This window comes from Canis lupus, chromosome X (assembly GCF_048164855.1).
Source record: "Canis lupus baileyi chromosome X, mCanLup2.hap1, whole genome shotgun sequence".
Lineage (NCBI taxonomy): Eukaryota > Metazoa > Chordata > Mammalia > Carnivora > Canidae > Canis > Canis lupus.
In genome coordinates, this window is record NC_132876.1 from 14,886,503 (window position 1) to 14,903,792 (window position 17,290).

Consider the following 17,290-nt stretch of genomic DNA (forward strand, 5'->3'; position numbering starts at 1 on the left):
TTGAAATCTCTCATTTTCAGAGTTTCAGAAAGACGGCCAACTCCTTTCTGCTCAGATAGTACTGAGACTGCTCCTGATTAGACTGTCTGAATTCCCTCATTTTTACTCATCACAGTCACATCTGTTTGGGTTTCTGTCTCTCTCCTGGAGATGCCTCTTGAGAGCAGATCCCCTCAGCTTCTTTACAGCTCATCTGAGGCCTGCCAAAAGAGATTGGCAGAGAACGATCAGCATTCTATGCTCTGATAACTCACATAACTCTCCCTGAAAAGAATGCTAAAACCTGGTTCTCAAGTGAACCCAGGAGGAATGGAGCCAAAGAGACTTGTGGTATTTTTCTTTGGAATCCAATTTAGAGTTTATGTTCCAGTGGGGCAAGAAGGGAAAGCGAAGAGGGGGCCCATGAGGAGGGTAAGGAAAAGACAGAGCAGGAACAGGGGAATGTACCAACAAATCATAGGCTCCAGAATCAGAAAGACTTTAAAGAACATCTCATCCAGAGATTTTCAAATGCCTTGTTTTGAGCAGTGGAATCTTTCTAATTTTTTTCTTCGTAGGAAGTTATACAGGGGTGCCTGGCTGGCTCAGCGGGCTGGGCGTGCGACTCTTGGTTTCAGCTCAGGTCATGATCTCAGGGTCCTGGAATGGAGCCGCTCCGGCACTTAGCAAGGAGTCTGCTTAAGATTCTCTGCCTCTGCCCCTCCTACAGCTTGCACTTGTGCGTGAGCATGTGTGCTCTCTCTCTCCTCTCTCAAATAAATAAATCTTAAAACAGAAAGAAATCATAGTCCCAGTGTATAAAATAGATGAAAGCAGAGATGCTGTGGTTGGAATGTGGGTGAAGGAACTTAAATCACCTCCACCTACTCTTAGGGCTCTGAAGAATACAATTTGAAAGCCATTAAGGTTGTCTAAAGGATGACTTTAAGGATGGGAATACGGTAGCCCCAACAGGAGAAATGGCATGCCCAAGGTCACACAGCCCATTAGTGGCAGAGACAGGATGAAAATATATGCCCCCTGTCACCCAGGCTAGAACTCTGTGTGACTTGAGCAGGAGAAAGGAGCTAAGGGTGCTTTCCCACCGAACGTGATCAGGGAGGGAGCTCGGTGGACAGTGCACTGGGAAGAGGGGGTCCGGGAAGAGCAAAGGTGAGTGGACCCACCCAGCACAGAGCAACTGGGAGCCCTGGGCTTAAGCAGGGTGCAGTGTAAACGGGGAGGAACAAAGCAAGACAGGAGAAAAAGTCACTGTGGAAATAGGTGTCAAAGGAAGATTCCTCACCCTCCCACTCAGATGCCATCCTCCTGGTGGAGTGGCAGTGAGGCAGAAAGGCAAGGCAAAAAATGCTTTTCCAGGGTTGGCTGCAGTTCTTTCATTATGCCTTCCTAAGGTGGATTAGGTTTGGGCACAGTTCTTTGAGAATTTGAGACTTACACTCACTCTTTGAGTTGAGAAGCACCTGCGAAATATACATGGGCATTAGGAAGGGATGAGATATATCTGTGTGATTAATGGCTAAGCTGATTGCATGGTATGATTTGGACCCAAAGTCAAATGGCTTTCCTTCCCTTTCCCCATGGATGATTCCCCCCTCTAGTCACAGGTCTCTGGGAATTCTATTAAGGAAGGAGACAGGAGAATTCTTGTGTGGTCTGTAGGCAGACAGGCCACAGGTGCTCAGTAGAAGTTAAAAGCATGCTGAAAGGGAGTAGGAACCCTTTAAGGTCCATTCCACACCCTGAATATTTTGCCCCTGGTCAGATCTTCTGAGGCCTCTTTTGGTGAGATTATTTCTCTTTATGGTAATTGGGATTTGAGTCCCCTACATCCGGAGCCAGGAAACATCCTCCTTCCCTTAAGAAGCAACGTAAATCAGTCACTCGTCAATTATTTTCAACAAACTGTTTATTGAGCATCAACTATATGTGACAGGAACTGCGCCAGGAGATGGGAATATAGTGGGGACCAAGACCCAGTCCCGATTTTCAAGGTGTTCCAAGTCCAGTGGGGGCCCACCAAGGGTTTTTCCCTCCTGAATTAATGTCTGGAGTAGTGGGTACTGGAGTTGACTTGAGGTGCTAAAACTCTCTTCCAAGCCCATCCTCCCTGTGCTTTCGAGAGAGCCAAAAACACAGAGCCCGCAAACCTGGGGGGAGTTTCAGCCGTTCAGGCATGATTGTCCTGTAACCCTCCGCCTCAGTCCCTGCAACCTTCACCCCAGCCTGCCTTTGCAGGCTCCTATCAGTGCTTCTGATAGGGCCACAGACATTTCCAGACTGGGGACAAGTGGAAGGGGAGGTGGCAGCAGCTTCCCCTGTGGAGCAGTGAAATCTCCAGAAGGGTCAGGTGCTATAGCTCTGATGCGCCAAGAAGCCCAAAGGAGTTTCTCCTAGTTGGGAGCTCGGGCAAGAAGAGACTGGGCTCTGGGCATTTGGTTTTGCATCTGCATCAATTCTGAAAAGATCTGGAAATGGGGGGGGGGGTCCAGTAAGGAGCATAGTGGCAGCTCCGAGACAGCAGCCCTACTGTTGGCAGCTTCCTTTTTGGCATTAGAAATCAAGTAAAACGCTAGTGTATGTTTTGAAGATGGGAACGGGGATGGGGCATTCTCTTTGTTGCATCCTTGACCTCGAAACTCCTTTTTCTTCTCCAGATTAAAATATAGAACAGGGAAAGGACAGAACTTGTGAATAGAGTGAGGCGAGCAAAAGCCACACTCGATTCCTGAATTGGAGGGAGAGATGCTGCTAGAACTGGAGGAGGGGGAAAAAAAAAAAAGACGTTAGAGGAGATTGGAGATGGGCCAGGGCTACAATAACGAGTCTCGGCGCTGCGTTTCCCCAATACTGCTTTGTGCACACGACCCGAGCTCTCCGGCTTGGATACCAAACCCAAACGAATGGTTTGGGGCAAGAGGAGAAGCGGGGTTCGGACGGCACAGATTGGCCTGTAATGAAAAGTCAGCAGAAACCACTGGGTGGCAGCGTGGTGTGCGAGCGCAGCTCTGCAGTGCCCGCCGCCGCCGCCGCCGCCGCCGCCGGGAGGGCCGAACCGTCTGCGAGCCCTGGCCTCCCTCCCGAAGGGCTACAAGTGTCGCCAGGCGAAATGGCTCAGCGGGTGTGCGTGTCTGGGGGAGGGGGCAGTTGTGAGTCGTACACCCCGGCAGGGGCCCGGCGAACTTCCCAGGGGCGCTAGCCCGGGGCGGTGTGGCCCGCTAAGAGTCCCACGGTAACGAAAGAGCCCACACCGCCACCCCCCCGCCACCTGCGGGCGGCCCCCCGCCCCCGCTCCTCCGGCCCAACTACCTCCTCCCGGGGCCCCTGCATCACCGCTTCCTCCCGAAGCTCCGTTTGGCCAGAGGAGGGCGGGAAGCCTCGAGCGGTGGGGCAGTGGCCGAGCCCCTACAGGTGTTAGCCTGCGCCGCCCGCCGGGGCCCGGGGGGGGGGGGGGGGCGGGGGGCGGGGCGGCCGGGAGCCAGCGGGCTGGGCTCCGGGAGGGAGGGGCCGCCGGGGGAGGGGGCCTCGGGGAGGCCGCGGCGCTCTTCCGGAGGGTGCCTGCAGCGACTGGATTCCTATGCAGAGCCGGTGCCGCGCCCAGAGCAGCAGCAGCAGCCGCCACCGCCGCCGCCGCCGCCGCCGCCGCCGCCGCCGCCACGATGCGAGGCCGTTACCTGTTTGATCCCCGCCGGCCAGCCGGCGCGGGCCAACTTTTCCCGATCGCCAGGCCCCGAAGTTGCAAGGACTAGTCGGAGGCTCGGAGGGGCCAGGGCGAGGGCGCGCTCCCCCGCGCGCTGCCTCCTTCCCCCCTCCCGCCGCCCGCGCTCGCGGCCTCTCTCCCGCCCGCGCCGCTCCCTCCGCCCGCCTCCCCGCTCCGGCCCCCTCCGCGCGGCACAGGGCGGGGGGTGCCGCGAAACTCCGACCCGAGCCACTTGGACTCGCACAGTGTCCTCGGGGCGCAGGGGCCGAGCGCACGCAGCCGCGCCGCGCTGCCTCCGCCGCCAGTCTCGCCGCGATCCCGGCCCGGGCTGTGGCGTCGGCTCGGACCCAGGCAGCCCGCAGCCCGCGCGGGGGCCGGACCACCGCCCGAGGAGCCGGGACGGCATGCTGAGCCCCCTTCTCGGCTGACGGCCGAGCGCGGAGAAGCCCGGGCGAGCCCCGGCAAGGGAGGCGAGGGCGGCCGCGGCGCGAGACCGAGCGGACGCGCCGCGGAGGAGCGGGAGGCGAAGGCGAAGCCAGAGAGGGGCCGCCAAAGAAGTGGTGGTGGTGGGCGTCGTGGCCATGGCGGCGGCTATCGCCAGCTCGCTGATCCGTCAGAAGAGACAAGCCCGCGAGCGCGAGAAATCCAACGCCTGCAAGTGTGTCAGCAGCCCTAGCAAAGGCAAGACCAGCTGCGACAAAAACAAGTTAAACGTCTTTTCCCGGGTCAAACTCTTCGGCTCCAAGAAGAGGCGCAGAAGGAGACCAGGTTGGAAGGGGCGCTTGGACGGCTTTGGGGCTTTTTAAATTTTCCATACTTTACGAGAGTGGAGAGGGGTGGAGGGCGGGTATGTACGCGTAGGTGAGTTTGTCGGGGGCCCATCTGGTGCGGATGCGGCCACCTCGCCGGTGTGCGTGCGTGGGAAGCGATTGCTTTCTCGCCACGTTCCTAGCGGTAACTGGTTTGCTGCATTGCAACTGCCATGGGACGGGCGCAGAGCCTGGAGCCGCGCCGGCCCGGGGGCTGGGGGGGCGCCCTCCGCTTCGGACGCGCCGCATTTGTGCAAGCCCCGGGGGTCTCTGGCACGCGTGACCCAGACGTGGCTGCCGTGCGGAGCTGTGCGCGTGGCGTGGAAACTGCCGGCGCGGAGCGGGGCAGACACCGCCGCCCGCCCTGGTGAACCCGGAGAAACCCTCCTTTGCCTTTACCCCTGCAACTCTGACCCTTCCCCCGAGCCAGCTTCCACCCCCCGAGGGACGCGGGCTTTGGCTCTCTTGGCCTTGTGTTTCTTTGATCACTTTTAAGCTTATCGGGACAGACTTGACTTGTGGTGCACCCTGGAAATATTTGCTGGAGTGAGGGAGGCGGGGGGGAGTGGATTCCTAAAACCTTGGGGCAAAGAGCTTGGTGATCTGGTTAGGCTAGTAAAACTGGTTACTAAATGCTACAAAAATGCTGGATAGAGGAAAGAATTAAAACTCATCGCCAGATTGTAGGTCCTTTGGAACCTATTCGGTGAGAAGAGTAGCGCGCTGTTCCAGTGCCAGGGAAATTCACTCAGCTCTAGGTGTCAGGTTGCGTCAAGGTAAAGCTTCAGGCGAACCTGCAGCTTCTGTGGCTATCCTTCATCAAATGAATCCTTGACGCTGTTTTCTTACTTCTAACTAGATAAATAATACAGAATTTCAGACTTATTCATCAATTTGTGCCCTGTGTGGTTCACACGCTATGGAATGGAAACGCAGACATCCATTTTCTGTTTGCTCGAAGTTTTTAAGGCGTTCGCTGTGAATTGGGCTTGTTTTAAAAAAAGGCTTCAGCGGTTGCAAAGCATGATTATGTGGCCTGAATAATCACATACACATTATTTCGGTGCAGGTGTCTGTATTCAGTAAAAGCAAATTTTGGTAGCGCGGCTGTTATTGGTAAATTTGGTATTTTATTAAATCTATGGGGATTCATAATTGAGAATCCTTGTAATTGAGGACCCGTAGTTTAGATCTTCAGATTTCTGATACAAAATTTGAAAATAAACGTGAACTAATTTGCTTTCCTCCCCACCAACAAAAACATTGCTCTTCTTGCACCCATTTTCCCTAAGGTTATTTAACACGATAGAGTATGGTAATGGTTGTTTTTTTTTCCCCTTCTCCCCTCTTTTTCTGTAGCACAGCTCAGTTTTCTAAATGTGAGTCCTTTGATGGGGTTCCAGATTATTTATGCATTTTCAACATTATGATGGGAGGGGAATATTTATTCAAAGAGCAATAATTCCGAGAGAAGTCTTTGTTAGTGTGTTTTTGGTCTCTGGTTGGCAAACCACTCTAAATTATCTTGATTATTTCTCCTTCTCCTTCCACGCGCAAAGTGGCACATGGTTAAAAGGCAGAACATAACATTTGCCAACCCCTTCCGAATGCTCAATGAGATAGAGTACCACTCTGTAAGCCGAGGCACTCGCTATCAGAAACTAGCTACCACTGTCAGAAGAAGCTTTAGGGCTTGTCCCAGAGTGACGAGGTCAAAACCTATTTTTTTTTTCCCGGTCTGGAGATTCACTCTGAAATTTGGAGTTTGTTGGCTTGTTTTCTTTCAGAGGACTCTTTAAAGTTGGGGCGTGACCTTTTACACGAAAATTTGAAACTAGAATTTTGAATTCTGCGTCTTTTCAGCTACACATGCACAACTTACCAATTGATCCCAATCCTCGTTGTCTTTGCAGAGCCACAACTTAAGGGTATAGTCACCAAACTCTACAGCCGACAAGGCTACCACTTGCAGCTGCAAGCAGATGGAACCATTGATGGCACAAAAGACGAGGACAGCACTTACAGTAAGTGACTGCAGAATAAATAGCATAGCCCCAGCGTGTCTTGGCATTGTGTTTTCTTCGTTTTTCTTTTAAGCTAACAACGCTTGTGAAATTCGGACCTGAATGCAAAAAAATACAGTCAACACTTGTAATCCTGTTGATGCTGGTGAACCTAAAGGAAGTTGAACGTGAAAATATGTAAAGTAGTGAACTAGAGCAGATAATGTTGACACCATCGGAAGAACAATCCAAATGTCATCTCCATGGTAATCTGGATATTATGGCTGTCCTTTGGATTTTATTACTTTTTTCCCACAGAAAATTTACTCACCCCCACACTGATCCTGAAATAGCATGCTATCTCTACTCTTAAGAACCGGTCTCATCCCAAGAGAGAGGAGTGGTTTCGTGTCATGAGAACTCATCATTACAAGCTTTCACTCCTGCACCCCTCACCCCCCCACACACACACTGATAACTCTGAGACTAATTGGGAGTTTAACGACTGAGATACCTCCACAGGTGGGTGAAGGGATTTCTTTTAGTGATTGATTGATTGATTGATTGATTACCTTGGATTAAGTAAAGACCAAGTTGGGACCATAATGGTGAACCTAAAAAAAGGAAACACATCAAAAATCAAGGCAATTTTATTTCTAATTATTGAAGTAATGTGATGATGAGATGTTATATAACCTTTTTATCACATATGCTTTTATTTGTTTGAAGTAATAAAAACAAACTTGCAAATAGTGAAGCTTCTCTTCCCTCATGACTACTGTTTTCCTGCAATTCATAGATTTCTGCAGACCCATTAACTGTTCCATTAGGCTGAAGCACCTAGTTCTCACAATTCACTCTCTATTTTCCCTAATTTATATTGCAATTCCATCAGACTTCAATAATTTCCCAGAAACATCCCCTTTATGGGCTAAGAAAACAGCTAAGGAAAGCCGGTCAGAAGGCTAACAAGTCCTCTGAAGCATTTTTAGAGATGTTGGGCTGTAGACAGCAAAGCCATAGACAGGGGTCCCCATGCTAAGTGTCAAAGGAGTTTCTCACCTTTTAAAAATGCCTCCTGGGCTGATGTCCAAGCTAGGACGTCAAGAGGAAGTCACCTTTAATTACCCTTGAAGAAAGCCCTGGTGGTACCTAGGATGAAAAACATCCATACCAGATGAGGTCTTCACTGCTTTTGCGAAATGCTGTGGTACTGTTGTGATATGAAAGTTCTACAGTGAGTATCCTAGATGTTCTTTTGTGCATACTCTTCTATTTGAAAAAATTAGTCAGATGTAACTAGAGGATTTTACTGTAATCATATAATAGACAATTAATACATAATGATCAGTAATAAAACATTCCCATAAATCATATATACAAATCAGTGTTCGGGGAAGGAAAGGGCAGTGGGTGTGAGCCAGTCTATTTATTCGAAGTGCCTGGGCAAAACGGATCTAGTGGGCATTATTGAAAGCAAGTTTATGATTAGCTGCTAATGAGCACCATCAAGTTTTCCTCCATCTGTTTCTAACGTCTTCTCTCCATTAAAATCAGAGAAAAAATTATTTGGGGGGTCCAGTGTTCACATGTGTTTTCTTGAAAAGGAAAAACTTTTTAAAATCAGACAGTGCACTTGTATTTTGTAAACAGCAGCATACCAAATGTATCAAGATCACACGGTATGTAGTCATTTTAAGACATGTATACACTTGCACACTTGAATGCATGCACACAGGCAAACACATATATGTATGTATATCAAGATTCTGTTTCCTACAGTGGAGCTTTAAATCACGTAGTAGGTTTCATTCTTCAGTTCCTATATACTCATAGCTTCTGCCTTTGTCTTATACCTGTGACTGATACGAATGGCATTTCTGTGTACTAATGATATTATAAGACCTTGAAAGAGCTTAGCCTGATAAGCAGAGTCTGTTTTGAGGCAGAATGAAATAATAAGAGGTAAGTCAACCAGTGGTAAGTATTACCACAACGTGAAGCATTCAGATGAAGAGGATCTCGAAAGACATAGCAAGTCTGTGCGGCTTGACCCTACCCCAGATGCCAAGTGTGGCCAGAGGCCGAGGGGACCAGCTAATCTCCCCAGTTGAGGATATTGTAGGGCATAAATCATCATGAAGGATGTTTAATGATTAAAATGATCATCATTACAATGGAAGTCTAGCCATGTGAATTCATTCCTTTTTCCCCCCTAAAGCCAAGCAATTTTCTTGGCATTCATTCATTTTTTTAAATGAGTAGAACAAGAATACAAGTTGTTTTTTTTCTTCAACTGTAACTCTTTCATTTATATAGTGTTTCCTTAATATGTATTCTGGATACCACGTTTATATTTTTCTTATATTTATTTATTTTTAGGACCTTTCATCCTTTTTTTTTTCTCATTTTGTTCAAATTGAGTTGATGATACTTGAATTCTGACATGGTAAGCAAAATCATGACAAAACAAATTCGTTCACATTTGTCCAGATATTATCTCTTCCTAAAAAAACATATGTTGTATATTATTATGCGTTTAAGCTGACCTTTGATATATTATTACAATGGTTGATGTCAGTTCAATAAAATCTCATCGTGAGCAAATCATCCGTTGTAAATTATGTATTTTCCCCCTGAAAAGGATAAGATGATAGATACTTCGTGGCAGCAATTTTATTCTAATCTGCCTTGGGTGGGATGAAGGCTATTTTCAAAGAATAGGCAACTTTCCCTTCAAATCTCCAGCCATGCTACCCGTTCATTTTGTCAAGTCTTCCCAATCTACATTAAGATACACTTCTAGTAATTGCTCCCTTTGAGAAATTGACCTTAGCCCAACGAATGAAGAAGGATGACCTCAGTAATCCTATCCAGTAAACAGTAAGTGCCAACTTGTGCACATCTCTGAGAAGATGATCCCTTCAGGGTAGAAGGAGTTTAATTGGTTTTATGTAGACACACAGAACAAACAAGAAACAAAAGCCTTTTTATTTATTAAAAGATTCTTCAAAACTTTGATGGAAATGGAAGAGATTTTAGGTGTTGAATGGATGTGTTTTAGATACATGAATGAAGTCAATTATTTTCTTCTCATATTTAGAATATTTGCATCCTAATTGAAATAGTATCTTCTGTCCTTGAGGGAGTACTCCAGATTTAGAGAAGCACAGACACACAGGAAAATATTGATTCTGCCCAAGCTTACCGCTGATAACATTTCTTTGCATTCTTATCTGGAAAGGGTGCCCCTTCAGACTTTCAGCCAACCCAGTTTATGATCTATCTGGAATGTCTAAAGAAAAGAAAAGATTGGACTAGGATGACCAGCCACTGTTTACTTTTTCTGCTTTCTTCAATTTTTTTTTTTTGTTTTAGGGTGCTGATTTTTGTCACAGAAATTTATGGTACATAATGAAAAATTCATGTTCTACCAGCTAGTTTGTGCCATTATTCAGGAACAGAGAATCTCAGACGTGGATTACTGATAGTTTTTGCTTTTCTTCCACCTCATGCTATCTGATATTTGGAATTCAAGCATTTTATTGCTTATTAAAACCCACACCAGAGAGTGATTGAGGCATGTGGTGAAAATCAAATCTTTTTCTCTCTCTTACTTTTGTCTTTTTTTCTTTTTTGCTTGTTACAAGCTGCATTGAGAGAATTAAGGATGTTCTGAATGTTGTGAAGAATGAGGTTCTAGAAACATTCTGAATTTCATTTATCATTCCCTGTCCTCTATTACTATGACTGAACTAGGATTCAGACACAGACTGGTATTCTAGTTGTCTGGTGGTATGCAGTGGTATGGCTTTTACGCAAAAACCCATATGGAAGTTTTTGTTTTCTAGATCCCAGATTTTTTTTAAACGAGAACTTTTATATAATGGGATTATGATCTATCACATTCCAAAAATATGATATTATCATGCTTTCACTGCACAGATTGCTATCAATACACAAATGTGTGTTGAGCACCTCTGTGAGCAAGGCATCATCAACAGAAAGAGATACATACATGACATACGCAAAAATACAGACTCCTTTCCTATGCATTGCATTGTCAAATATAGCATGAGATTCTGGCTTGCAATCTGTGCAATTACTTTCCTTTACCTCACATAACAGAAGGGCACAGCTTTTAATATGATGAGCATTGAATGAGGTGCCATCAGTGGCATGTGGTAGGAACACTTGTATTTTGAACTGTACAATATGTCCTAGCTGCTCTCTGGTAACACCCTGATTTTAAGGGAAATATACATTGTAGGCTCCCCAAGGAATATTTAGTTCTTCATTAATATTTCTAATCCACATTACCCCACCTACTGCAGCAGTGTGTGTGTGTGTGTGTGTGTGTGTGTGTGTGTGTGTGTATCAAGGTGAGAGATCTCAGAAAAGCTATTTTTACCCATATGGTGACTCTCTTACATTCCTGTTCACAGAAATGATAGCAGACCAATATATCATCTTCAGTAAACTTACACACCAAGGCAAAAATCATCAACATTGGTCTATGACTCTTGAAAGGTGCACAGGCTAGCTTCAAAAGATGTGTGTGGCAAGCACTACGTTTTAAAAATGTACTGTTTTATTTTTATTCACAGTGTAGGAGGGAGTAGACAGCTGGTAGGGGGAGGACGCCCACTGGTTTTCTCCAGTGAGTGGTGTGTGATTGTGAGGAGAGGCTGGGTGTAAGTTTCACGCAATCAAACCTTCAAATGGAGAAATGAAGGCCTCTTTGGTACCAGCTGGCTGCCTACTTACAACTATTTTGCTAAATAAACAAACCTCTTAGTTCATTATTTGTACTCCTATCACCTTTGTTACTAGACACTAAAAGCTAGGCACGGCCCCCCACCGCCATCCCAAACCCTATCTTGGAAAATGTTGGTTCTTTAAGAAATACTGAAATACTACTCCAGGAACATAAGACTACAAAATGACTTTTTTTTTCAAGGCCTGGATTTATTTTTGGGTTGTTGCATTGGAAATAATACAGATAATTTAGATGAGGGAGTTAGACTAGTATCTTTTCTAAGATTCTAGGAATATCTCCCCAACTGGTAGATCATAACCATTTCTGTGAATTTTAGCAGTCATCTAGGCGGGGAGAGCAGTTTAAAATAGTTCGTTGAGGATAAAGTTATTTAATATATCGACCAATTCCTGAAACTGTAGCTCTCCAAAAGCATCGGGATTCCCTACTTCCAACACTATACAAACCATGGGATTGTCTTTCATTTCCCCAGGATGTTTGACAATATGCAGCCATAGCAGAGCGCCAGTTTTGTGACTGCAAGCAGACACACAAGCATACTAAGGGGTAGAAGAGGGCCTATCTATCTGTCTATGTGTGAATATGTAGACATATTTTTACCAAGCACACGTTACTTTTGGAGGGCCAGACCTGCTGGAAACAAAAGCTATGGAACTCAGAATGATAACATTATTTTCACATTCTCTTTTGATTTTAGCCCTATTTAACCTCATCCCTGTGGGTCTTCGAGTGGTGGCCATCCAAGGAGTTCAGACCAAGCTGTATTTGGCAATGAACAGCGAGGGATACCTGTACACCTCGGTAAGCCTTTCACTGGCTTGTGCTTTGATTACTCTGGTTTTCATCAGATGTGAAATAAAATATGCTGCATATGTGTTATCATTGCAGATTTCTGTGATGAGGAAGAATGTTCTTGATGGAAATATCCCATCTGAAAGGACAAATTAACTTCCAGTGAAAATTATATCTATTGCTGGTTAATCATTTGAAGCTAACGTTTTTGGTATAAAATCAAAGAGCCACTAAACTTTTTTGCATACGATGATACTTGGGTTATCATTTTATGTAGCGTATAATATAATGCTCTGCCTTGCTGTCTTGCTTTGCAGCTGTGGGAAGCAAAGCCATTTCTATAGCGCAGCTCAACATGTGTTTATCCATGTTTCCTCCTCAAGAAATCAAGGAGACCTCTTCCTCAAATTAACTGTAAGACATAAAAGACAATTCTGGAAGTGTCTCTATTTCTTATCTTCAGTTCAATTCAGTCACACTGGCTATCTCTACTCCTTTTTCCATCAGGCACATTTCAGCCTCTCCATGTGTACAAATTCCTGCTTTTCCCAAGAAATTTGTGGACAGTGTAGACAACAATTCAGTTAGGAACCTGAGGCCGAATTCCACTTTTTAAAAATGTTTAACATTTAAATACAGGCAGAAGCGGTACAGTTATCAGGGTGAAGATTTCACTCTTCCCACTAAATGTAGTTCCCTATCACAGGAGACACCTTAATCTGTGGATAGTCTGTAATCTTCGTTTGGAATTTCTTATCTTTCAAGAAAAGGCTAGGATGTGTAAAATGGAGAGAATTGCTTGTCAAGCTTCCCGCTGGAAGCTTGTCATGGAGGCTGTTCCAGTGGTTGGAGAAATCTGTTCCTCCAACTGCCAGAATGCTTAACCTGTAAATCCTTGTGCTCTCGAGTCTGTTCCCTGAGGTTATTGCAAAGCCAGGTGTGTAGAAAGACTGTTGGCAGGTGTGGTGGAAACCATGACATAGCCCTGGTTTTCAGAGTCCAGGCTGAGAGAGAGTTGGGAGAAGAGTAAGACCACAGAGGGCCGACTCATTTGCCAAACTGGGTAGTCTGTTTCATATTTACCAGAAAAGAGTAATCACCAGCATGATCCTCTCACCCTGGTCACTATCAGCTTCCTATCAGGCCATTTCAAAGGTCTTGTCGAATAAATGCAGGGGCTTTATCATGTTCAACAAATGAAAAATTTGGATTTATTGCTATATTCATGGGCTCTGCCATTTATCAATACATTGCTCTTATTATAAAGGATAGGAAAGGAGATTTGTTTTTCAGGTTTGTGTGTTAAGGTAAGAGAATTTAATAATGCAGGATTTTAACTAACATCACTTAGATCCACAGCCTACCTCAACAGGACCAGATACAAAGGTAGGTTCTTAATAAAAAGTAAATGCTTGTTTTCTGAAACTACAGTGCAGGCATGGGAAGGAAATGGAATATACAAAGCATACTTTTGAGAAGGTAAATACCAGATGGCATAGAAACTAATTATTAGCATTACTGGTCAAAGATCCAGAAGGTTGATTTTTTTTAAATCTTGCAACAATAACTGTAATTTTGGAAATAACAAGTTAGAGTGAGGAAAAAGTTATGTAAGTTAGGTAATATGTCAGGTGCCCCCACTGAAGAAAATTAGAGCACTCAGTATTACATTTAGGGAACTGAGATAAAAAATTTATAGCCTACCATTCAGACTGACCATTATTTTAGCAAACAGGTAAATGCCAACATGAGCTCATTTCTAAGGAAGACTTCCCAGGAGGAATCAGCATTATAGATTGATGGGCTTCCTTTCCACGCTTGGGCAAACTGATAGCGAAATGTGGGACACTTTGTATGTATTTCCCTTTAAGGAAAAGGAACCTTGAGTAAGCAAAGGAAAGAACCTTTGTTTTCATTGAGGGAGGAAAGCTGTCTGATTGATAACCCTGGAGTTCATATAGGGAAAACATCCAGTTAGTCTGCTCCAGGAAAGAATCTGAATCTCCTCCAGGATATATTTTCCAGTTCTCCTTATTACTTCTCTTGGATCATGGCTTGGAATCCCTTCCCTGTGTTGATCACCCATTTCGTTATCATTTAAAGTATGGTGCCCAGAGTCTGTTAGGATAGAGTCTATCTTAGTGACTTTGGCATCTTGTGGTGTTGCGACCAAAAAGCTAAAGGAAATAACCCTCATCAAAAGAGAGAGGATCATTCTTCACTTATATGAAACCGTGGCGCTTCTACTGCTGACAATTGTATGCAGTTTTGTGAAGTGCCACTTAGCAAAGAGAAAATGGTTTTGGACAACGACCTAAGGATGAAGCAAAAATAGGGTGATGTGGGCAAGTAAAAAAAAAAAATCTATTAGAAAATGATCTCAGTGAGGCATGACTAAGGTGTGCCTTAGAGCATTTGCAGTGGCACTGGCTAAAAGGACATGTATTCATGAGCTGTTTTAGAGGTGGAATCACCAGGATTTGGTGGCTGACTGGATTTGGAGGGAAAGCAGGACCATCATGTATGGTCGAACATGTACGCTTGCCATTCACTGCCCAGATGGGAGTAAAGTAGTTTCCGGTAGAGACACTTCTTAAAATTTGCACAATGACGGGTCATGAGGGACCGTGAGGTGTGGGGGAGAAGGAGAATCCTACCTTTGGCAGTTTGATGGTGAAGCTATTAGCCAACATAGAGAATAAAGGAAAAAGCAGACCTGGGAAAGAAGATACCCAAGCATAGCTTGCTATCGATACTTGAAAATATGAACGTGGAGTTTGAGAAAGATGTGAGCTAGAGATAAAATGTGGGAGTTATTGCATGTAGGTGGTGGTTGATGCCATGAGAATAGTTGGGAGAATATGTAGCACAAGAAGAAAAAGAGAGTTTGTCAAGTAATATTAGGGAATACCATCATGTAGGTGGCCAGCAGCAGAAAAAGACCTAATTGTGGCAGATATCATGGTGTTACAAAAGCTAAGAGAGGAGAGTTTTCAGAAGAGTCAGCAGTGTCAGATGCTTCCGAGAAAATAAGGAAAACAGAAACTAGGAAGAGGTCATAGGAAAGTCTTCAGTGATCTTGACAAGAACATTTCCAGTGGAGTCACGGGGACAGAAACCATGGACTGTACTGGATAACTTGAGGAGTGAATGGGAAGGGAGAAGTAGAGGCAGTAGGTATAGCATCTCCAACAGGAAGACATGAGTATTTAGAGGAGGACACAGGATGGAAGGTTCTTTGGTTAAGACACTTGAATATACCGGTCATGCGAAGGGAAAGAGCCAATATAGAGGCAGGAAGTAAAGACATGGGAAATGGAATCATGTATGGAGTGGGGTCCCAAAGGAGTGGAGGAGACTGATGGAATTGAGTGTTTTAAGTGAAAGGATTAAGTTCACTTTGGTAAGAAGGAGGCCACCCTGACAGTAGCAGCCAGAGATGAGGACAGACACAAGCATCAGTGTCCTAAGCCTGCAGCTGATGGATGAGAAAGTTGAGGAATTTGTAGCCGAATGACCTGCATTCTCCCTCAATGAAGTAGAATGAAAATCAGCCCCCCCCGGGGGGTGGGGAGTGAAGATTGGGAACACCCGTTTTGGGAAAGGGACATGCAGTCTACTGACCAGGGCTTCCGAGACTGAGGGCTCCTGAACCCAGTCCAGCCCAGGACCTGTTTTTCGTAAATAAAGTTTTATTGGAACACAGTCACATCCGCTCACTGACTCCTTGTCTCTGACTGCTTTTGTGCTATCACAGCAGAGTTGTAGCAGAGCCTGTAGGACCCACAGAGGCTAAATTATTTACTATCTTCCCCTTTACCAAAAAAACTTTGCTGAATCCTAGTCAGACCGTGGTTCTCAGCTTAGCTACCTACTAGAATCACCGGGGGACCTTTAAAAAAATTCCATTCTACACTCAAACTAATTACATCAGAATAGTTAAAGGTGATGTCGGTGCAGGACATATTTTCTAAAACTCCCCAGCTGATGCTACCAGGTATCCTGGGTGGAACAGCACTGCTCTAGGGCCAAGACAACTAATTGCCGAATGGCACCAAGAACTGCTCCTGCCCCCACCATGAAGTCAGAAACCATTAACTCAGACGCATTTTTGGCCTTTAGCTGAAATTTCCAACGCTAATCTTGTTTTTCTGCTCTTTGAAACAAATCGACTTTACATTTCTTTTTTTTTTTTTAAATTTATGATAGTCACACACAGAGAGAGAGAGAGAGAGAGAGAGAGAGGCAGAGACACGGGCAGAGGGAGGAGCAGGCTCCATGCACCGGGAGCCCGACGTGGGATTCGATCCCGGGTCTCCAGGATCGCGCCCTGGGCCAAAGGCAGGCGCCAAACCGCTGCGCCACCCAGGGATCCCTTTTTTTTTTTTTTTTTGACTTTACATTTCTGAAGGACTCATTCTTGAGATGAAGGAAAATGCTGATCCTTGGAAGAGCCCTCTCACTTTCTTCCCTTGTATTTCTTTCTATGCTTTTGCATTTCCGTTTGTACGACTTCAATTTCTCTGAAGTTCCATTTTATGTTTTTTTTTTACTGTTTCTTCCCCTCCTTTTTGCCCATTACATAAACAATACCTCTGTGTTGTTGTTGCCACAGAGATAGTAATTTATTTTCCATGATTAATCCTAGGATTCCTGCACTGCACCCTCCCCCCTCCTTTTTTTTTTCTTGTTGCCACGGGGGACAGACTTGATGTAGGCTCAAGTGGCAGTGAGAAACCATCTGTGGCACAGAGAATCATAATTAGCCATTATTTCATAACATACTTACTTTTGTCGATGATAGAACTCAGGCTTTCTGGAACTGTAAGGAAATTAATATTCATTGAGCATAGAGAACATTTTTCATACCTTTGGCTTTTCTTTACCAATAATGAGCTGTACACAAGCTTTTGAGAGTTCCTCAAAACTTTATAGTATAAATATTTAATAGCATAAAGCTGTTCATAATCCATATTTCAGAACCAGTTGAAATAAATAAGTAGTAACTGCAGAAAATCAAGAGTCTTAAATGTGAAAATATTATCAATGTCCTAGTATCTGTTTTTAGGAGGAGTAATACCAGATGCTAGAAACAGAACACAAACTCAAAGCTATACCAAAAGCATTTTATTTTGATTTTGGAATGTTACAGAACTCAGCAGCAGCCTTTTAACCTGCCTCATTACTTCACCTCTCATCAACACCG

General features: G+C 45.0%; 1 protein-coding gene across 5 annotated transcripts in view; it reads left to right on the forward strand.

Annotated features, from left to right (window-relative positions):
* FGF13 (fibroblast growth factor 13) overlaps positions 1-17,290 on the forward strand; it is a 500,418-nt gene that overhangs the window by 425,035 nt on the left and 58,093 nt on the right. For 4 of the 5 annotated variants that reach the window (XM_072818038.1, XM_072818035.1, XM_072818033.1 and 1 more), the window contains 2 exons: positions 6,423-6,533; positions 11,990-12,093. In XM_072818038.1, the coding sequence (XP_072674139.1) occupies positions 6,423-6,533; positions 11,990-12,093 (215 nt within the window). Of the gene's footprint in view, positions 1-4,105; positions 4,469-6,422; positions 6,534-11,989; positions 12,094-17,290 lie in introns of those variants that run through there. The other variant, XM_072818036.1, reaches the window with a different exon arrangement.